The following is a 23,122-nucleotide window of genomic DNA, read 5'->3' on the forward strand; positions in this document are numbered from 1 at the left end:
TTTTACCTGGTTCTGAAGCTGTAATGTCAGTGCTTTCTGCTCTTCAATCTGACGCCATCTTTCCCGTGCTCGAGAATCATAAACACTAGTTCTAGGAAATGAAAAGGAAAGTGACACAAATGTAGACCACCCTCTTAGCATCAAACATTGTTGATACACAGTGAGTATTAAATACAGAGTATTAAATATAGTATTAAATATAAACCTTCACATAGAAAGTCTAAAATCCTTACACTAACTTATCACCACACATATATATATAGAACCACTGATGTTGGTGTTATCAACACTTGCTCTAACCAACTGAGCTAACTAGCCAATGCTCCACACTTACATATTTTAAGACACAGACTGAAACCACACGGCATTATTGAAATTATTGTATCATTTTTACTGAAATGATTAAAAATATTAGTGTATTGCTAAATGTAAACAGATGATTTTTGAGGATATTTGTAAATGTGCTTCTAAGATTATGGTGAAAAGTGAAGTTTCATTCTGGAAATCTGAAATTGGGATTGGATCCCAGAGGAGAAAATAACATATCACCAAAGTTTCAATTCAAATATTGTATTATTATGTATTGGTTTTTTTTAATCATCAAGACCAGGAGTTTGGATAGCTTAAAATGAGTTCCTGAAACTGGAGACCACACATTTTCAGTGATTTTGCAAACTCCAGAAATATGAATTAGTCAATAAATTAGTTTTACCAATGTCAGATTAAGGGCATTTATTTTCCTTTCTATACAGTAGCTAACTTTGAAATATTTTTCCAATTCAATTTAGCTTCAGCAATTGTTACAGATTTAATAAACCTAAATACAGAAATGTCCTAACCCTAACAGAATTTTAAAAATCCAACTTATAAGTGTAAGTAGGTAACTCTTATTGACTAAATATATGCAGGGTGATGAGCTAATTGTTTGATTTCTTCTAACTGAAAATGAAATGATTGAGAAGGAAAATAAATAACTTACAATTCTTTGATCCACAGCTCTGCCTGGAAGAAAATAGGACTATGGGTGGGAAAAGAAAAATGTGACAAATGAGCAGGAGGCTTACGAAAAAATTCAAATGTTTTCACCAACAAAAGCAATCATTTAAATAATTTATAAGACTGCTTTACAGATATGCAATAAATAAAAGGTACCTAAAGATATAAAATATTTGTAACTGGAAATTAAAGAAACACAAATGAGTCATTTGCATACATATTAGTTAAAAAGATCCAAAGTTCAGCAGAAATAAATTAAGTTTAGCATAGCTCCCTACTTGCATGAGAGACCAACATTATATGAAAGAGCACCATCACTTGTCTCAAGATAATATATTAAGCTACAACAGTACTCTTCCCAAATCGTTCAGAGTTGAGATTTATTAACGATTTAGTAAAATCTTATGAATTCTTAGACTTGTCAGTCTAATTGAATCAAAACACATTCAACCAAATCATAGTAAATACTGAAAATCCCCACCTACAAAATAATCCATATAACAGCGAATGAGCTAATGAGCCAAAGCAGCGAATCGGCAACACAACTCCATTCCAAAAATGAGAGGCCAATTCTACTCCATGTAGTTCTTGCTGACAACCCAAGTGAATAATGCTTAGGAGAGTCACAGTCATGTTCATTGTCCTAGGGCCTCTTGTTTTTTTTTCTCAAACTTCCTCATCTCCTTGCAAGCCCCTAACTAAGGGATCTATCATAGAAACAAACGGAAAAAGAGTGAACACTTTTCCAAAGAAAACTTTGAGATACATAGAACAAGTAAACTGAGCATCAAAAGGGGAGTTAAAAGACCTGGATCTCCTGAAGGTGTCTGTCCCTGATTAGTTTTACAACACTGAGCAATGTTATGGGCCCTGGTTTCCAGATTTGTAAAGTATGGTGATTAGAGTCCCATTCAGTTCTCAAATCTCTATAATCCGTCCTAGTGAGGGCAAGAACAAGGGCTCTAAAGTTATCCCTTGATCCTTAGTCTAACTGTTAAGAATGAGTACAGTCCACCCTCCACATCCTCTGGTCCTGCACCTGCAGATTCCACCAACTGCTGATCAAAAATATTCAGGGAAAAAACCCACAAAAATAACAACACAATAATACAAAATAATACAAATAAAAAACTCAATACAGTATAACAACTATTTATGCAGCATTTACATTATAATAGGTATTATAAGTAATTTAGGGATCATTTAAGGTATACAGGAAGATGTTCATACATTATATGCAAATATTACACCATTTTATATACAGAACTTGAGCATCTGTGGATTTTGGTATATGTGTGGAGGTCCTGGGACAACAGTCTTCCCAATCATCTTTAGACTGGGATTTGGCAGTGAAATTGCTGTTCTATTGCTTTCCACTGTCATGAGGTTAATGAGGGCTTATTCCCTTGGCACAATGAACAACTGATGTAACAACCAAGATAGCACTGTGAGGGTTATTTAGTGTAGGAAACTAAAAACAAATTAATATGAGAATACATTTATTACACAATATAAAGATGTTAGAAGAATCACCCAGAATTTCACTGTAATGGATCATATTATTCAAATTTGTCTGCTTCCCTTACTAAAATATAAACTTGATGAGGACAGAAATTTTTGTTGTTTTTGTATATTACTGTATCCTCTGTAACTAGAATAGTGCCTATCATATAGCAGGCATACAGTATTTGCTAAATAAACAAATAATGTAGAGGTAAGAACTTCTCTTCAATGGATTAAAGTATCCGTTGCTGGCTCAGGAAAGCAATGTAGAAGAAATTTGTTTTTCCAAAGAGATTACACATTATTTCTCACATAATTGAGGCATATGGTAATAATAATAATTACAATTATTTTTTGAGCACCTCCTTAGTGCTCTACATGTAAAACTCTGCTCCAGGGCTGGCTGGTTAGCCCAGTTGGTTAAGAGTGTGGAGTTGATAACATTAAGGTCCAGGGTTCAATCCCTGTACCAGCCAGCTGCAAAAAAAACAAAACAAAAAACCCCTCTGCTCCAGGTGTTTTAAACATTAGTTAGGCCTCATGATAATCCCCATATTATTTAAACCTCAATATAATATGTAAAAAGGAATTACTGCTCATATTGTACAAAAAAGGAAACTGAGGTGTAGAAGGATAATTTCTATTGGAAGAGCCAGAATTAGAAACCTTATCCGTCCAATTCCAAAAACTGTGTTCTTTCTACTAATGCTAAAATGCCTTTCAATAGACCAAAGCATTAAACAAAAAAAGGAAACAAACAAGTACTTGGGCTACTCAAGAGAGCATTTCAGTCTTTCTAAGAAATACATTTCTTTAACAAAGATTTATTTACTAAGCACCGATCACATGTCATGTATTATGATCAGCACTAGGTGATAAGTTCAAAGATATAGTAACAAACAAGGTATGGGATGGAGGGAAAGACTAATGTTATCTGAAGAAGTCAGAGAAACCATCTGAGAGAAAATAGCTCCTGGCTCGGATTCTGAAAAGCAAATTAAGAGTTTACCAATTAGACAAGCAGAGAAAGGGAATTCCAGGCAGAAGAATCAGAAAGTATAAAGGCACAGAGGTATAAAACAGCATGGCACAGTCTTGGAAGGGAAGATCTTCATTGCTGGAACTTAACTGAGAGGCAGCAGTGGGAAATTACAATTAAAGAGCCAATCAACCGAGCCTTGGGAGAGTAGGTTCCAACTCTGACAAACAGCATCACTCAGTCTACCTTACCCAACAAACCATTTCTCCTTTCATCTCATTCTTCAGTCATCGAGGAGAAATTCTCCACAAAAGAAAGGCAGTTTTAGAAAAGAAACATTGAGAGAACACTCTTTACCAGGGATCAACTTCTTCCCAAGAAAGAATATCTACTTTTGTGCATTTTATACGAAACATTTTTATAAGTGCTTTATCTATAAGTTAATCTTCACAACAACTCAACAGTAAGGTATTAATACTGGCACTTTATTGACAAGAAAACTGAGGTTCAGAAGAGTAACCTGCCCAAAGTTACATGAAGCCTGGAAAAGCCAAGATCAGAAGCCAGGCCTGACTCTAAAAAACAAGTAAAAACTAAGGAATTCAAACTGTTAAGTCTCCCTGAGAGATTTTAAAATATCTAAAGCTTAGAACATACAGGGGAGCTGCAATGAAGTAGGGAAACTGAGATAAGAAAGAACATTTTACTGTTCCTAATCCTCTCAAATGGAAAACTGATATTATTGCCATTCTAGCAAATGAATTACCAATTCCATATATCACAAAGACATAGCAATTTAAGTAGTAACCCACTGGATTACAAAAGTAGTACTGGATACCTCGAAAAGAAGTAGTTTCATATAGAAGATCACATTTGAATTGAGACTTAAAAGATAAGAGACTACTGACAGATGGACAAGTTGAGGTAGGGAGGACATTCCAGGCAGAAGAAACATCGAGTGTGAAGGCAAGAAAATGCATATATTTACAAACGGAAAATAGTCTAGCACATAAAACACATGAAAGAGTCCCATATTTACATATGGCTCCCTCTCTCACCTCCATCATGTCTCTTCTTAAATGTCACTTTATCAGAGACTTATCCCAACTACCATAGTGTCCCCCCAACCTTAGTCTATATATTACCATGCTTTATTTTTCTTCACAGCACTTATGTTTATTTGTTCACTGTCTGTCTCCCGCTCCTTCCATCAACTAGAATACAAGCTCTCTAACAGTAGGGACTTTATCTCGTTCACTGCTGTTATCCCCAATATCTAAACTAGTACCTGGCAAACAGTAGGCTCTCAATAAATACTTGTTAAACAAAAGAATGTGAGATAGAAAGTGAGACTTGTGGAGGAAGTGCTTTACATACCATAATAAGGAGTTTGGGCTTAATTCTATGTCTAATAAGCCACCCTTTGAAGGAATTTAAAAAATGATCATTAAACTTTTCATGATGATCAGAAAAGAGCTTTTTAGAAAGCTCACTCTGGTTGCAGCATGGGAGATGGACTAAGAATAAAGTAGAAGAATGGATTAGAGAATATGGTATGGTGGAAGACGGGATGAAAAACAAAACAGAGGCTAATGAAAGAAGACCAATTAGAAAGTCATTGAAATAATTAAAATAATACATGAGAGGTATGAACTGAGGCAGTTTTACTTTTATATTATGTTTCTCTTAGTAATGAAATTATGACTGAAGCAAGGGAAAACAGTAGGTTAAGAATGACGTTTTTCCAAGGTTTACCTGGGAGTTGGAGTTTGGGAATCTTTCACTTTGAGTAAAATCACAGAGTCTGATCCTAAACAAAGAAACACAAGAGCATTTCACTATTAATAAAATTCCATAGTTATATTTTCTAGATGTTTTAGTTTAAGTTCCCATACTTTGTTATGTTCTATTTCCACAAAAATAACATAACATCAGGACAAAGGTAAGATGGAAGAGAGAGGCAGACCCATTTTCACTGAGACCAGAAATAGGTCTAAGTGAAGAGCCTGCCTCATAAATAAGGAAGTCACTCTGAAAAACAAGCATATTTGCCCTTCAGCATCTACTCCTGGGCTGTGCTTGCTCCCTATGCTTCCACTTTCTGTTTCTGGGGAACAAGAACATGCCAGTATTTCTTAAAAGCCTTTAGCTCATGGGCCGGCCCGGTGGCGCACTGGATAGTGCGCCGCTTGCGAGTGCGGTGGCGCTCCCGCCGAGGGTTCAGATCTCACATACAGACCGGTTCCCGCTCACTGGCTGAGCGAGGCGCGGGAGCAACACCGAGGGTTGCGATCCCGTTGCCGGTCCCTGGTCCGGTATGGGGGCAACACTGAGGGTTGCGATCCGTTGCTGGACACGGAAAAAGACAAAAGACAAAAAAAAAAAAAAAAAAAGCCTTTAGCTCATGATCTACCATGAGACTAAATAGGTGAAAAAGGGAAGGGTGTGAGGGAGGGGGAGGAGATGGGAGGAAGGGAAGAGAGAAGAGGGAGAGACAACACTGTAGGAGTCTAAAAAGTACACATTTTATCATTCTGTCACTTATTTTCCATGTTGAATACTCCTCAAAGGCAGGAATCACGTCCTTCTAAAGTGCCATGATCAGAACTTCATTTAAAGTATTTATTAAGTGCTGGCCCGTGGCTCACTCAGGAGAGTGTGGTGCTGATAACACCAAGGCCATGGATTCGGATCCTATATAGGGATGGCCAGTTAGCTCACTGGCTGAGCGTGGTGCTGACAACACCAAGTCAAGGGTTGAGATCCCCTTACCGGTCATCTTTTAAAAAAAATAAAATAAATAAAGTATTTATTAAATGGTACAAGGAAAGTAATTAAACAGTACAATGTAGTATATTTGTTCCAATTTAGCTGTATCTAAGTATCTCCCACAAAAAGATTGTTTCTGAAGTTAAAGGATTTTTTGGGCTTTTTTTTAAAAATGAGAGTTCTCAGTAACTCACCACACAATATGTAATACAAGTTTTCATGGATATGTATAGCTACATACTGATGCCATCAAAAATTTTAATCCCCAGTGAGAATTTTCAGAAAGTGATGAGTAAATTAAAACAAAAACAAAAACAGAAAAACCCCCAAAAACGACCTGAGGAAGGAGAGGAAAGCCTTAGAGACTGGTGCTTCATCTTTCAAAGTGAGAATTTTCAGAAAGTGATGAGTAAATTAAAACAAAAACAAAAACAGAAATACCCCCAAAAACGACCTGAGGAAGGAGAGGAAAGCCTTAGAGACTGGTGCTTCATCTTTCAAAAGATCTCTAACATCTAACCACTTAAAACAAGTTTTAGGCTACATACCTAAATACATACCATAAACATATACATAATACATACCTAAAGAAGGGGAACACTAAGGAAACAAAAACACGTATCATATCAAAACTTTAACTGGAATGCTGAGAGACTGAATATTTTGGTTAGTTGAAGGTTAGGTAGAAACTTTTTGTTTCCAAAACTTGCTGACAACCACTCTAAAATGCATAAACCTACTGTACAAGTTTAGAAAGTATTACACGGTAAGTGCTTATACTTCAATACTTATTCGATGTTTCAAATCCCCTAGAACTTCAGAGCACTTAATTTTCATTGTAAACTAATAGAAACAGAGAAAGTGCTGAGGTATTGGGCTGAATGTACTCTGACTAGACACTGCTGAAGAAGTTAATTGTTTAAATAAAATATTATATCAAATCTTGATGTAAGAAAAAAAGAATATCTTATTTGTAGGTTTAATTTACTCATGACATGGTTAACCGAATTATATGTATTTAACTGGCTTTTAGGATTAAAAATATACAATAAACAGTTAACTGGCTTTTAGGATTAAAAATATACAATACCATTTTTACCTTCAGATTGTGTATGTGAAGCTGGTAAGTTATCTGGCTGATGTGGAAGAGAGTGGTGATGGTGGGATTGATGGAGAGGATCAGAATCTTTAGATCCAAATGAAACAACATCTGGGGTAAAAGACGATAAGGAATATAAACTATTGGACAGCTGTTCCTGGGTAGTTAAAATGCTGGCAGATCCAGATGATGAAGTATCAGAGCCAATTATCTGGGATGCACAAGAGTTTCCATTTTTAAATAATGAGTCTTTCAAGGTATTCTTACTGGAACTAAGACATCTAGATCTAGCAAGAGAAGAATATAGTTTCAATATCAAATAACAAATTGTAGAATTAAATTCATCAAAAATAGGCTTCTGTGACTCACAGGTGCAATGGAAAATGTGTGGTGGGTTTTGCTACAGAAAACTGTTTCCCTGTGACCATCTGTAGCAGCTGTCTGTAAATCTCCCTTTCCTCTTCTTGAACTGTCTATAAGAGAGAAAAAAAAAAATCTTAAACACAATCTTAAATCCAATGAGGCAAGTATTTCTCAAAGTAGCATCTAGACAGAATCCTGGAAGCTCTGCCAAAGCTCAGGGAGAGTCCTGAAGATAATTAAAAATTATGGTGCATTAAGGATATTCTAAAAAATTATCAAGTATGTATAAGAGAAGTTGAATAAAGTAAATATCAAATAGTGTATTTTGGAAAATTACGGGACACAGACGTAAATAACAGTGCAGCGATACTACAGGATAAGAAACCAGAAAGCCAGTAGGCAATCACTTTTGATTAAAATGATAACAGCCCCAGAAATAAAACATTTGAGGACCTCTAAATTAGGATTCCAACAAATCCTTGATTCTTGATACCTGGAAGAAAAATCACAGAATGGTCAAAACCAATTAGAGTGGGATAAATTGCCAACAGTTTTCTACGCTACACAAGTGCAGATATTTTCCAGAGGTGGTTTTCATCTCCAACACTATTTTACTTTTTTTTCTCTGTAAGTCCAAATACTAAATATAGGAAAAAACCACATACTCCATAATATTCATTCATTCACTCGAACACATACTATACTCCAGTCACCAGATACTGTATGCATAAAATAAAGTTCCTGCCCTTGTATAGCTTACACTACAATTAGGTAATGACAAACAAAAAACTAGTCAGGTAGTATGAAGAAAATTAAAGTGTAAGGAAATAGAAAGTGATGGAGGGGAAACATCAGGAACAGGTAAGATCTCTCAAAAGGTGACATTTCAGCAAAAACCTAAACCAAGGAAAGCAAGTCATAGAAATATACCAGAGTATTCCATATAGAGGAGCAGCAAATGCAAAGCCCTGAGACAGGAATGTGCTTGATGCATTCAAGAAATAGTAAGGTCAATGAGAATGGGGAGAAGAGTGGGAGAAATGAAGTCACTTGGCAGAGAACCAAACTACATAAGTACTTGTAACCATTGTAAAATTACATAAATACATGTAGCCAGTGTTCACTAAGTAACATGCCCCAGTAATTTTTAGAAAAATCTTATATATGGTTTAATAAAACCACCAATCTTCATAAAATAATTTTAAACATTGTGGCAGTGTTAGTGCACTGTGACATGCTATCCTTAAAGTTGAAGATCTGAGTGATAAGAAAGGAAGAACTAGTTGAGCATTTGGTGGAAGAACGAACCCAAGAGAAAAACAAACTTGCAATGTTCTTTGTGAAAAAAAAAGAAGCCCCATTATTTTATCCCTTAAATATTAATATAGTACCCCAGATGATGATGGTCTCCTTTTCCAGTGTTTATGAAGAGACTGTCTACAGTATTGGGCAGCGCTTCAGTGACAGCACACAAATTATGGTCAGAAAAAGATAATGACCAGGTATAAAATAATATCAATAACCAAATCTGTACTTTTTGGCTATTCTACTGAAGAGGATATAATCATGAGAAACAAATTTAAAAACCTTAATTATAATAAATGCTTCTTTATTAAAATCTAAAACTGTCATTATGAAAATTCTTTAAGTAGAGAGCAGAATGAAGCATCATCACAGATTATTACATTGTAGGAGATGTCTTTGTCAACCAGCTCTTTCCCTGTACACAGGAAAGCTCTCTGGGACTTTACTGACCAGAATTTTTGAATACTCCGCAATATAAATTTTGACTCCGCTTTTCCACTATATCAAATAACCTAATCACAATGCAATAAGGTTAACAATAGGTTGTTTTCAGGGGTGATAAGATGACACAGGTGAAGGGAAATCAGACCATCTGGGTCATGGAAACTAACTCTTAACTAAGCATTTTAGTTTATTTTCACTGTCCTACCAAACTGGATTAAAAAAAACAAAAGCTTTGACTATATTACCACATCATAGAGAGGAAAGCAGAGCAGACAAACTGGTGTAACAGGTTACTTTGCATAGTATCTCTTGGTACTAAGATTGTAAAAAAATCATTCCCATCACATAAAGAGCTCTAGAGAGCACTGAGAAAAGTGAGATAAAAGGATCCTTATACTACCCTAAAGACATCAACCACAAAAACCTTCTCTCCTCCCCATCTTATAGCAAAATGTTTTCCTAGAATAAATTTTTATACTTATAAATAAGATGTGAAGAACCAAGGGACTATAAAGTAACTTTGCTAATACAAATTACAAGAAATCTAAATTATACCAATGTAAAGAACTGATTAAAAAGCTGATTTAACACACACACACAAATGACCTCACAAACCATTTTCTCCAAAAATATATCTTCAAAGAAAAGCTCTTATCTGAGCCTGAACAACCTCAGTCATTAGACAACAGAAAATGAACAGAAATAAATTTCCATATTCCAAATAATTATCCAAGGTCTCTTTAAGCCTCATAGTTTCAGTTTAAACTAATTTACAGTTTTAAAAGGTTAAGGTTAAGAACTTTTCACTACTCTACATGTTAATTTGGAAGTCACAACAATTTTTTTTAAATGATAGGAGGCTTTTTTGTTTTTCGTTTTCTTGTTTCATTAAAACAAAAAACATTAGGAATGTTATATTCTATTTAGAACCATTTTTGACAGGGAAAGGATAGTTTAAGCAACTTTCAAAAGAACAGATACAGTCTTCCCTTCATATCCACAGGGGATTGGTTCCAGGACCTCCACGAATAAAAAATCTGAAAATCTGAAGATGCTCAAGTCCCTTATATAAAATGGCATAGTATTTGCATATAAGCTACACACATTTTTATTTGTGTTTTTTTTATTGTTCTTTTTTTCTCGAATATCTTCCACTTGCTAGTGGTTGAATCTGCAGATAAGGAACATGTGGATGCAGTGGTTTGACTTATAGTATTTGGCTGGGGCTAGACGATTACCTCAGCTGGTTAGAGCATGGTGTTGATAACACCAAGGTCTAGGGTTCGATCCCTGCACCAGCCAGCTGCCAAAAACAAAACAAACAAAAAAACCACTTGGCTTTACCAAAACAACATGTAAAAAGGAAAGCCACTTGAAACGTCAATCCTTTTTAGAGCATCTGGTACTATAAAGTAAAACATCTTTTTCTATATCTTATTTATTAAACTGTTTCATACTGACTAAGAAAATTAGGAAATTGAGAGGAAAGGAAGCAATATTTGGATAATATATTAAAGTTAAGGAAGTTGGCTAAGGTTACATTTTAAAACCCAATAAAGGACCAAGGAATTTTTTAAAAGTGTAAGGGTAATTAAGGTGAATTCTATTCAGGAAAAAATGTGACAGATTCCCACAATTAGATGATGTTTCTGTAAGAACACCATCATAAAATGGAACTGTAAAATTATAAAAACTTAACAGGGAACACAAAATAAATTTTAGCAAACTAGTAAACTGTTTTGTTATAAATTACCCAAATAACCTTTTAATTTTGTTTAAAGTAATAGCTTTACATCATATAAATAAATTTGAAGTATGAAAAATGCATAATTCAATAATTTTCTGTTAAGTCCAAAATGATTGGTTTATGGCAAAATTGTAAACCAAGGCTTTTTTTAAAAAAAGAATAAAACCATCACTGCCATCTATTACAAAAGTTCAGCATCTTAAAATGTTGCTCAATAAGTTGCAGAGAAGCAAGTCTGGAAGCAACATATAAAAAAAAAGAAACGACCTGTGTTTTTACCATTTTATATTTTTATTGTCACTAGTATTTTTTCTTTCCCAGACAGAAATTTAACCCTCTACAATGGCATCCTCTATAATAACACAATCTAACAGAAACTTCCATGATAATGGAAATGTTCTATATCTGCACTGTTCAATATGATAGCCACTAGCTATATGCAGCTAATGAGCACTTGAAACATGGCTAGCATAACTAAGAAACTAAATTTTAAAATTTATTTAATTAGAATGAATTTAAATAGCACTTAGTTGGTAGTGGTTACACTATTGGATAGCACACCTCTTTAATGCTGCCCTTCGAATCAGCCATTCCACACGGCCACTACTTGAACTCTTCTCCATGTGTTCTCTTCAAACCCCTGTTGTTAAGACTGAACAACGCAGTAGTGACATTGCCTCAACTGATAATTTTGTAGATGGCTTCATATTCTTGAAGTTGATGGACAAATGCAGCATTATGATTAATACATACTCTTCCTTCTTTAACATAATAAACAAATGCATCTCTTGGAGATCCCAACATTTCCATGGAAAATAACTTTTCCTTCAGTTTGTAAATTCCCATCAATACATTCTTTAGTCCCAGGGGAAAAAATGTATATTATCTGGATTGGCTGTAATATCCAAGACTAACTAACTAGCTAAATAATTTTTTGAAAGTCTGACAATAAACTTCAGTCCAATATCTTGTCTTACTCATAGTATATCCATTATTCTGTAGTACAGGTGGCTTACTTTTCATAGCAGGGGAATGTAGACCTTAAAACAACTGAGGTAAAATTTCTGCACCTCATTTCATAGGATAGATTCAACCTTTGGCATCTTTGCATGCAGGAGGAAGGGGACTTCCAGATGCATGTCCTCCACTGATGCAGGCTGTGGCCTGGAGGGTTGGGTGGGAGGGTAAAACTACCCAGCCAGCCCAAGTCCTCAGGCTGGCAGTAGAGATAAAAAGAAGGTGGACTAGGTGGTCCAAAGGACTGGCTGGTGAGTGAATGGCAAACTTACAATGAGCACAGACAGATTAAAGAACCTTGGTGGTCCAAGCAGGAGCCACGTGTGGCAGGGGAGAGTTGGGAGCCCTGCTGCTGCTCTCTCTTTCCTTACAATGTCTCTCTCAGTCTCACTTAGGCTTCCTAGTCTCTAGCATAAGCATAAGCCCTACAACTCCAGTAATTAAAAAATATATATTTATGCATGTAATAACTAATACACACATGGATAGAACAAAATCCAATAGTACAAAAGGTATAATGAAAAATAAATCTTCCTTTCATCACAGTTACTCAGCTCTTATCACCAAAGGCAAATATTGCCAGTTTCTTACCTGTCCTTTGCTCTGCTAAATGATTTACTAGTTCTGCCACCCTCCCCTTGAATATCTTAGATTTAATACAAACTTAAAACCAAAACAATGCACAGCATTTTTACTAACTGTATCATAAATAATCAAGTTTTGCCACCTAAGAGATCTTCAATTACCAAATTACGTAATTATTTACCAGGTAATGCTGTACTCTTGACTCCACACTCAGTAAGCTCCACTGGGCAGAAACCACAATTCTATGTTGTATAACAGAAAGCATACAAGACCAGACTTCTTCAGAAGATCTGGGTTCCAGGCTTGCCACTTCCTACTTGTGTGACCTCTGACCTATACTTTCCAAATCCATAAAATATAGATATTACCTCATCTCCATCTATTTCACTGGGTTAAAAGGATTAAAAATAATACATGCAGAAAGCACACTAGGAACTCTAATACTATGTAAATGTAAAGTCATCATTACTCATTTGTATCTCTACAGCAACCAGTCCAAACCTGATTAGATGCATAATAAATGTGTAACTGAACAGATATAAGCATGTTTCCTATTGTGCAAATTATATGCTACATTATATTCTGAAATTGATTTTTTTTCCTTTAGACTTACTGAATGAATATAACAACCCAAGTGTCAACCGAATATCCTTCTTTTTGGGAAAGTTTATGACCCCAAAGAAGATCTGTATCATAATAAAAGGATGTAAACTGCTTAACCAGCTTCTTGATTTTTATTTTATATTGAAGAAAAATTGTTCCTAGTGAGAAAGGCAGGTATTTTATCAAACCAAAAACTGTTTAGCAAGGCTAACAGTTTTGCCATGGGAAAGAAGAATTTAGGAAGGGTCTAAAAAAGAGAGAAGAGAAAAAGATTGATGTAGAAGTAGTCATTCATGCAATACTGAAGATTAAATAAAGCAAGCTGTCCAACAGGAATAGAAGAGGGTAAGAAAAATAATAAAGTCCTGATAAAGCACCTCTTTAATCCCTTTAGCACAGATGTTAGCACTCAAAAAGAGTCATTAAGAAAAAAAAAATCACAGAAAGGAGTAAGTAAATAGAATGGCTAGTAAACATCTCAATCAGAGGAAACAAATGGCTCAATGTAGGGAAAGATCCTGACTTTTAGTAGCTTTTGTTGCAGGTTTTCCTTACCTCTTCTGCTGTACTAACATGTCGCCTCGGAGTTTTCTTGGGGCTCAAAAGGCTTCGACGACATGAACCACCCCAAGATGGACTTGGAACAGGCTTAATAGGAAAAGATTTTTCATATGCAGACACATGGCAGTGATGGTTTGACTTTCCCGTGAAAGTGTTTGATAATCCACTAAAAAAAAGTTTGCAAGAAAGAACAGTTAAGTAAGGTAAATCTAATCTAGTGATTATTCTCACTTTCAAGAAATAACCAAAACCAAAATAAATAAATAAATAAATAAATGGTAGAATGGGATAGGTGAATCATTTGAGGGAAATATACAAGAAATGATATATGGGGTTGCTGCATCAGGTTCTGCCACTTAAAAAAGTCTTACGTTGCCACACTATATCATTATCAAACACTTAAACTTGTATTTCTTGGGTCCACAATCTAGAATTTCTTTTGGTTAGAAACCATAGTTGTGTGGTATGACAGAAAATATGTCAGACAAGCCTTCTTCAAAAAACCTGGGGTACAGGTATGCTAAATACATATACATTTTCTATTACTTCCTGCAGTCCCCTACCCCAAGACCTTTAGAGGGAATTACTTTAAGATTAAATATGTAAAGATGGATAAATCTGAAGCCTCTCAACTAAGCTTTTACACTGAATTTTTAAATTTCCTGAAAGACCAACAGAGGGCTCCCATCCTTCATGTTAAAAGAGCCAAAAAGCTTTCTGTTAGGCTGCATCACTCTGTGAATTCTATTTTGGTCTCACTATTCACTCCTCTGAAGAATTTTGTTTTTGCTTCTGCCCTAATCTAATGGGAAAAATAGGCATGTAAAATATTTCTGTGAACTCAAATATACGTCTTATCTCAAAGGCTTAATAACTAAGTTTTTTCGATGTGCTTTTTTTCACTTATTATTACCCAGCAAATCTGAGGTACTTACTCTTAGAATAATGAATTTTCTCTCTTTTTTTGCTGAGGACTCAGACTAGAGATACACAGCTGACTAAGCTGAATTCAATAAAATCAGCTCTTTAAATCATTACATGTGGTCTGGATCCAAATGAAAAACTAGATCTAAAGAAAATCAAAAAGCACATATATTCTCTCTTTAACTTTTCAAATTCTAATGATTTCTATGGGTGTTAAGAGTGGGGAAAGGAGCAAGGACTCCGAATTTCAGGGACAGCTATGTTCTTATGATGGGTGAATGCAGCTAGGAAAAGATGGCAAAGGCAGTATAATCATTTGGTAAAGATATAATGGATTCTCCACAATGTCTTTTGTACTTGTGCTTCCCAGAGTGTGCATGTGTGTGTTTTTAACATAAAAGACTCTTCTTCTAAAGAAACAGTACAAGGGTATCTTGCAATGCCAGAAAGCAAGGGTGCTACCAAAAGTTAACGAGGTTGGGTCAAACAGACACAGAAGCAAGCTTAAGGGGCTTCCACTGGCCAAAGTTATGAGAATGTATTAACAGAATAATGATTGTAGTGGATTGAAACACACTGAATCCATAATGACACTCAAAAAAAGAACAAAAAGTATTCATTTGAACCACATGACTATTAAAAAAAAACTCGCTTTGTTATTGGTTATGAAAAAGAAAGATCTAATCATTTATCCTGCCTTTTCCATAGGAAATGTATTTCAGGGTAACCAAATAGCCCCAGCTAATGAAAAAAGCCATCAGAGTGCTAATTAATATGTGAAAAAGAATGACAAAATTAGAAAATATTATTTCACTAACTCTAATAAAATTATTGTCAGGTAAGAATTATCAATTGATATTAATAACTGTTAGGAGAATGGCTGATGTCAAGTTGGACATTTCATATGATGCCAAAGTAACATCATTCAGATTGTATTCTAGTCATGAGCAAAAAACCTAACTATACAATTAAGGACCAGACATCATCTCCCTAATAATAGGAGAACCAGAACAAGATATTGTTTGTTTTCTAATGTGATATGACACAGCATCATCTTTTACTCAAGCCAAAAATCTAGTTTACAAAAAACATAGAGGATTGAAAACAAAATAATGATACCATGAGGAAGAAATCTGTGCAAGCTAAAAGGTAGAACATTATGTAGAAAAAAAGTCACATCATAAAAAAGAGGATGGGCAAATTACGAAAGAGTATGAACAATATAAACTTATTTTTGAAAAAAAAGGATAAAAATAAAAAATGAATTAAAAAATGTAAATGCAGAGAAAAATATCTGGAAGGATATGTATTAAGATATTACAGAGTTGATCTCAGGTTGGTGGGAATGTGATGTTTTATTTTTTATTATCGCTTATTTTCTAAATTTTTAAAAAGCATATGTACTGTTTCTATAATAATGTTTTTTTAAAAATAACAGTATGGCATTATTGAGTAAAAAAAGCAATTTGCTGAATAACAACATATAGAAAATCTTTAATGAAGACATAATAATAGATTTCATAGTATATATACCATATATATCACACTATATATGACTGAGAAAGAGTGAGAGAGAAACAAGCATAGGAAGAGGTTTAGAAGGAAACACACACAGGAAAGGGCATTGAGATGGTGGGTAGTGTTCAAGGAATCTTTAGCTTTACTGGTAATGTTTTAATTTTTACAATGTGAATGTATTAATGAATTCTTGTATAATTAAAAAAAATCAAGAAGTGGGAAAGATGATCCCTGGGAGTACTGACATGTTCCCAGAGTCCATGTGCTGATAATCATAAGGTAAAATAAAAGCAATAAAAGTTGGGTTCAATCAATATCAGAAATCTTAGCCTTGACTAAACAGGAAATTAAATTATCCTACATTCCCAAAGTACATCACCAGAGCAGAATTTAAAAAGTCATAAATATTATTTTAAAAAAGAAATATTTTACTAACATTATAAAGTACCTGAGAGAAAAGTTTCTAAGCCATGCTTCATTTGCCTTTAATCACCAATATAAGTTTGGTGAGGGAAGAGGTAGGGCTTATGCAGTTGGGATAACTGGGATAAAGTTCTCTATTACTCTCTATTTTCTAATAGATAGAAGTATCTTTTTTTTTTTTTTTTGTCTTTTTCGTGACCGGTAAGGAGATCGCAACCCTTGACTTGGTGTTGCTCGCACCGCGCTCAGCCAGTGAGCGCACCGGCCAGTCCTATATAGGATCCATACCCGTGGCGGAAGCGCCGCTGCTCTCCCAGTGCCGCACTCTCCCGAGTGCGCCATGGGGCCGGCCCTACATAGAAGTATCTTACATCTAATTTACTAATGCCATGAGGTGCAGAACTACTTTAAGTCATGGGAGAGCCTGCAAAATGTGCTGGTTTCTTTGCTACTTTAGTTGTGGCAAATCGGGGCCGGCCCTACATAGAAGTATCTTACATCTAATTTACTAATGCCATGAGGTGCAGAACTACTTTAATTTAAGTCATGGGAGAGCCTGCAAAATGTGCTGGTTTCTTTGCTACTTTAGTTGTGGCAAATGACTTTCACTTTAAGATTCATAACAGCCATACTGATCCTGAAGGGTCCCAATACACTCATATCCACCAAGACTTCCCTCAAAACACTCTCTTCTAATGATAAGGTTTGGCTATCACCAAAATTTAGCACCAAGTAAATTAAAAGTTGAAAGTTTCAAATGGATTTGTCCATCTCTCTATGGTTTAAAGTCCAAAAATGATGTTACTCTTTAAAAATGCCAATGTTAAACTATGAATGTACTTCCAAAAGTTCTCGGAAAAATAGAATTAAATGATAATACAAATATTTCCACGAACTTTCTGAAGAACCCTCATATTTGACAGCCATTTTCTCTATGTGAGGAAGGACGTGAGAACTAAGCAGACAAAATACTTACCTTGAGGTCTTTCGAGTTTCAAGGTAAAGACTTCGGCTGTTTCTTGATTTTTGCAAAGTTGAGCTTGATGCTGGAGTGGAATTTCTCCACTGGCCATTTGCACTCTGGGCATAGGTTCTTAAGTCGCCTGAGCCAAGAAAACTGTCTGAGGAAGGGTTTTCTAAAAAAAATAAAAACTTGAATAAATTAAACAAATAACTACAGCTGGTTTTCTTAATGACTGTAACCATGTCCAACACTGTATTCCAAAGTAATGTGGCATATACACCATGTGTCTCATGGAAGAAAGATCCCAGTCTCAACTGCCAGTAAAGTCTGCAGTAAGGGAACTTCTACAAACTATAATTGATTCAGCCATACTAACCTGAAAATTGATGAAGGAGCTGAATCCTGCCACAGCCATGTGCCTTATCTGCATCAATGTGACTCCGTGGTGTCCACCAAAAGTCAACATTTTACCCCAACTATATCTTGCAAGCACTCCCAGGCCTGGGCCTGAAAGAAGGTAGGCCAGACCAGTAAGAAAGCAGGTGGAGGGCCAAGGAGAATTGTAATTCAAATGAACAATAGTTATTGCTTAATAAGCAGCTGGTGTCACTTTCTTCTTTTTAGTTACCATGTTTCAAGACTCAGGGACTCCCTCAAAAAAACAGAGATAACCTAATTGCTGCTTATTCTGGCTGGCTTATGGCAGGAATGACCCATCATATGCATCTGGTTCTGGTATGATAATCTTCAGTCACTTAATGCCACAATCATCAGACATATCAAAGTTCCAACACTTGTGACTACGATCAGACTGAGGATTATTTATTTAAATTTTCTGACTTGTGGATTACAAGCTAGGGTGACAAAAGCCTCTTGAAGGAGTAGTAAAATAATTTCTATGCCCTCTTCTCTCTATTAGCAGGATTGGACACTTTTAAAAAGCTCCTTCAAAATAACTTTAGACATTAGGCTACAGAACTCTGAGGAGCTCCAATGAAAAAATAGGAATCATAATTCTGTTTAATGCTGACATCATTTTGAAGATCCTCTTTCAAAACATATTATCATAGAACTCTGCACAATATTGTATATTTATGCTATTTAAAGCATTTTATGTATCTTGGGCTGGCCGGTTGGCTCAGTTGCTTAGAGCATGGCACTGATAACACCAAGGTCCAAGGTTCAATCCCTATACTGGCCAGCCACACACACAAAAAACCCCCCCCAAAAAACCATTTAATGTATTTTTTGATACTCCATCCAAAAAGTATGGCAGGCTTCGAAAATATAATTCTACATTTTCTTAAGTTAATCAGGATACCAGGATTTAGGGTAAATAAGACAGGCAAAAAGAAGCAGTCAGAGGTGGTATTAGTACCAGTTGATTTACCAGTGGATGAACTTAGTCAAATAATTAAAAATAAGTTAAATTTACTTTCAAAATGAATTATAACTTTTTTCCTTTGTAATTAGTATCTATGCTTAACATCTATTACTATTACTTTAAGGACAGAGACATGAATCTCAGTAAAGGATCACAAAACTATTATTTTTAAATGCAAAATAATAACAGTAAAAATCTTAGTCTCTCACATCTTTTGGTTAAAATTTGATTAGGTAATTATCTCACTAGAAGTGTGAGGAATAACTCAAAAAATGCAAATTACCCTGACAGGTGTGAAATTTAAGACCAAGGATAAACCAGAGTAGCTTTCTCGATGGCATTTGACAAACCCCAGCTTTAAACTGCACGGGAAAAGCACAGGATCAGGCAATGTGTTTATCCAGCATAAGGCTGTTTCACCTCCACTCAGTGAAATCACTGAATAGTCTTCTTTTGTTCATGGATCAAGCAAACTTGAGAGGGACCATAGGGAACTGTAGATACTCTATTCTGTCACCAGTAAGAGATCAGAGTTGCAAATGCCACAAATAAGATTTATTATGTGCATACACACACACACACACACACACACACACACACACACACACAACTAGAAAGAAATACATCAAAAATTTAGTTGTGATAAGATTTATTATGTGCATACACACACACACACACACACACACACACAACTAGAAAGAAATACATCAAAAATTTAGTTGTGGTTATGTTCTAGTGATAGAATGATGAGCATTTTTCTATTTTTCTCTACAAATTTTCTGCAGGGACAGACAATATTTTTAGACATAATAAAATAATATAAAAATAATAAAATAGTTATAACATAACAGCATAATAAAATAATTATATTAAAAAAGAAGAGTGTGTCAGGTAATCACTTACTATGAAAGTAACAATCAATTGCTCTGGGCCGGCCTGTGGCTCACTCGGGAGAGTGTGGTGCGGAAAACACCAAGGCCACGGGTTCGGATCCTATATAGGGATGGCCGGTTCGCTCACTGGCTGAGTGTGGTGCTGACAACACCAAGACAAGGGTTAAGATCCCCTTACCGGTCATCTTTAAAAAAAAAAAAAAAAAACAATCAATTGCTCCTGTTAACTTTAGAATTTATTTAGTTACTATAATAGCAGGATGCTTTAAATCATTTTACCTACTAAATGCTAGTTTGGCAACCTAATCTAACATATTTTCCAAAGATAAGACACTGATGATGAATTTAAGCATGAGCAAAAATCACTTCTTTTCATCTTAATCTACTCTTCTTTGTTGTTTAGAGTTAAAATATGTTTTAATTTTTTTTCATTGTACTCTCAATAAAACTGAGAGGTCTTTAAGCTTGATTGTCACTAAGTTATTAAAGTGAAACAAAGTGAAATAAGCCAGGCACAGAAAGAGATATACTGCATGTCCTCACTGATAAGTGGGAGGGAGCAAGGGATGGAAGAGAGAGACAGAGAGAGACAGACAGACAGATACAACAATCACAATAATACATTGAACTTTCAGAAGGAGAGAACACAATTGTGGTTAGTGGAGGTGGGAAAGTGGGAAGGGGTGGAGGTTATCAGAAATTGGTTAATGGGCACAAAGAATGATTAAGTTTTGTAATAATAAATGTGCTAATTGCATATTTGATAATCACATACTGTACACAAGTATCGATAGTTAATTCTATACCCCACAAATATGTATAGTCAATTATGTTTCAATTAAAAAAGCAATGAAATGGTGTTGCATTTCTGCTCTCTAAAAATTTTTAAAAATCAAATTAATGTTTTTAATAGTCTAATCTTATGTAGATTGAGAAGCAGATTTTTAAAAGCTTGATCTAGAGAGAGAGATCCAATAAAGCAATAAATAAGAAGCTCCAGACCCTAGATTCTAAAGTTTGGCTTTTCCTGCTCATTTTCATCTTGGCTGAGCAGAGGAGAGCAGGGTGAGAGCGGAAACAGACATCACTACAGTCAGGATCAGAAGACTAAACCAGGTAAACTGGAGATCCACATCTAGCCCAATCAATAGGTAAGGCTCAATGTGACTGACCACAGAAATCAATGTGGGGATTTTTAGAAAAGAACATATCCAAAGGCAGAAGCAAAATTCTGCAGGACTTGCAATGGATTGGAATGGGTATGGCAAAAAAAAAGTTTCAAAAAGTACAGAGTAAAAAGTAGCTTTTAATTAAAAGTATATATACCCTTGGCATTCACAGATTTAAAATTCTGATTGTTAGGGAGCAACTTTGGAGATCTGTGAAATGCCATAAGCTTGTTTGTTCAGAGACTAGATGAAATTTGGTAAAGGAACAAATCTGGATCCTCTGCCTCAACCTGTGAGTAATTTGGAGAATGGGTCTAATAGATAGCCCAACACCCCCATTTCAGTATGACTTTGTTACTCATCGCTGTTATTCTCTATGCATTGTCATGTATGCAGTAACTGTTATGAAGTAATTTTTTTTCATAAAAAGTGGTATTCAAGCGAGAGATAAACTTTAGTGAAAGATTTTTGATATGGGGATCAACTCATGATATAAGGATAAACACGGGAAAAACATAACTGTTAACAATTACATAACTTAGCAGAAAGCCAAGAATCTGGTCAAATATTGCCAGTCAAGAACTCAGATATACCCTCTGTGAATATCAAGGGTTTACTGAAATATAAAAGAAAAGAGCTATATGAATATATACAAATGTGTTTAAGTCAGGTTACTAATAATAGCTGAAAATGGTGGACATGATGTGGATGTAAATTGTAAGAAAAATAATGAAGAAAATGAAGGCACAGACCCATTATCCCAAATCATAAACCCTTGGGTCCAGCTGTATTTCTGAATTTAAAATTTTTGTAATTTTAGAAAGATAACCTGGTATATTATGTATCACTTCCAAGTATAATCTGGAGCAACACCCTGAAATCAAACATATTGATATATCTGCAGCAAAATGTGTAAATTCTCATATTTACAGAGATAAATAAAGACAAAATATAAGCAGCTTCAGGCCAGTTCATGTAGGTTTTGCCAAGGAATGAATTCAAGTCAGGGCAGGTTTTGATGCCAAATGAGTTATGAAAAAAATTTTGATTTTCAGAGCTTTTCTGGATTTCGGAATTGCACAAAAAGGACTGTGCATGTGCATATGAAATCCATGGATTTGAAATCAATAGAAAATGATAAATACAAGGAACATGTAAATAGAGGGAAAAGTAAAATTAAAAATATTAAGTTAAAAAATATTATGTATCAAATTATATACTATGTACCATGTATGAGGAGGGTCTTCAAAAAGTTCATGGAAAGATTTGTATTATCTTTTAATTATATTTTTCCACCAACTTTTTGAAGTACCCTTGTATGTACATACAGATATCAGAAGAGGCCACAGACAGTTGAGTTACAGTCGGGACTGGAATATAATTTTCTACATAATTGTTTATTATAAAGCAATATTGCAGGGGAAGGGGATGGCTGGCTGGTACAGGGATTGAACCCTGGATCTTGGTGTTGTCAGCACCATGCTCTAACCAACTGAGCTAACCAGCCAGCCCTAAAGCAATTATTTTAAACTTAATATCCATTGGTAAATCAGCATATGAAATTATAAGCAAACACAGTCCGAATCCAAATGGAAATATTAATTATTTGATTCCATTAACAACTCAACTATCCTTCCTCTAGGATTAATAATGAGCTACCAAACCAGATTTCAGGCTCTCTGTTCTAAGCAAACACAGTCCGAATCCAAATGGAAATATTAATTATTTGATTCCATTAACAATTCAACTATCCTTCCTCTAGGATTAATAATGAGCTACCAAACCAGATTTCAGGCTCTCTGTTCATCAAAAAGACCTTTTCAATAATAATAATGACAGTAGAGTTACTTTCTGAGCAAATTAATCAATTTTTCTA

The 23,122-nt window shown here is 35.1% G+C and overlaps 1 protein-coding gene and 1 non-coding gene across 4 annotated transcripts in view; both read right to left on the bottom strand.

Moving 5' to 3' along the window:
* The window catches only part of SENP1 (SUMO1/sentrin specific peptidase 1), a 49,000-nt gene that overhangs the window by 18,495 nt on the left and 7,383 nt on the right, over positions 1 to 23,122 (bottom strand). For all 3 annotated transcript variants that reach the window (XM_008578859.1, XM_008578858.1, XM_008578857.1), the window contains 7 exons: positions 17,813 to 17,972; positions 13,966 to 14,137; positions 7,716 to 7,819; positions 7,347 to 7,633; positions 5,234 to 5,288; positions 980 to 1,018; positions 7 to 91 (listed from right to left, as the gene is read on the bottom strand). In XM_008578859.1, coding sequence (XP_008577081.1) covers positions 7 to 91; positions 980 to 1,018; positions 5,234 to 5,288; positions 7,347 to 7,633; positions 7,716 to 7,819; positions 13,966 to 14,137; positions 17,813 to 17,972 — 902 coding nt within the window. The remainder of the gene's footprint in view (positions 1 to 6; positions 92 to 979; positions 1,019 to 5,233; positions 5,289 to 7,346; positions 7,634 to 7,715; positions 7,820 to 13,965; positions 14,138 to 17,812; positions 17,973 to 23,122) is intronic.
* Positions 22,680 to 22,753, bottom strand: TRNAV-GAC. The gene has a single exon. It is a non-coding gene; the product is annotated as a tRNA-Val (tRNA).

This window comes from Galeopterus variegatus, unplaced genomic scaffold (genome assembly GCF_000696425.1).
Source record: "Galeopterus variegatus unplaced genomic scaffold, G_variegatus-3.0.2 Scaffold1774, whole genome shotgun sequence".
In the NCBI taxonomy this organism is placed as follows: Eukaryota; Metazoa; Chordata; class Mammalia; order Dermoptera; family Cynocephalidae; genus Galeopterus; species Galeopterus variegatus.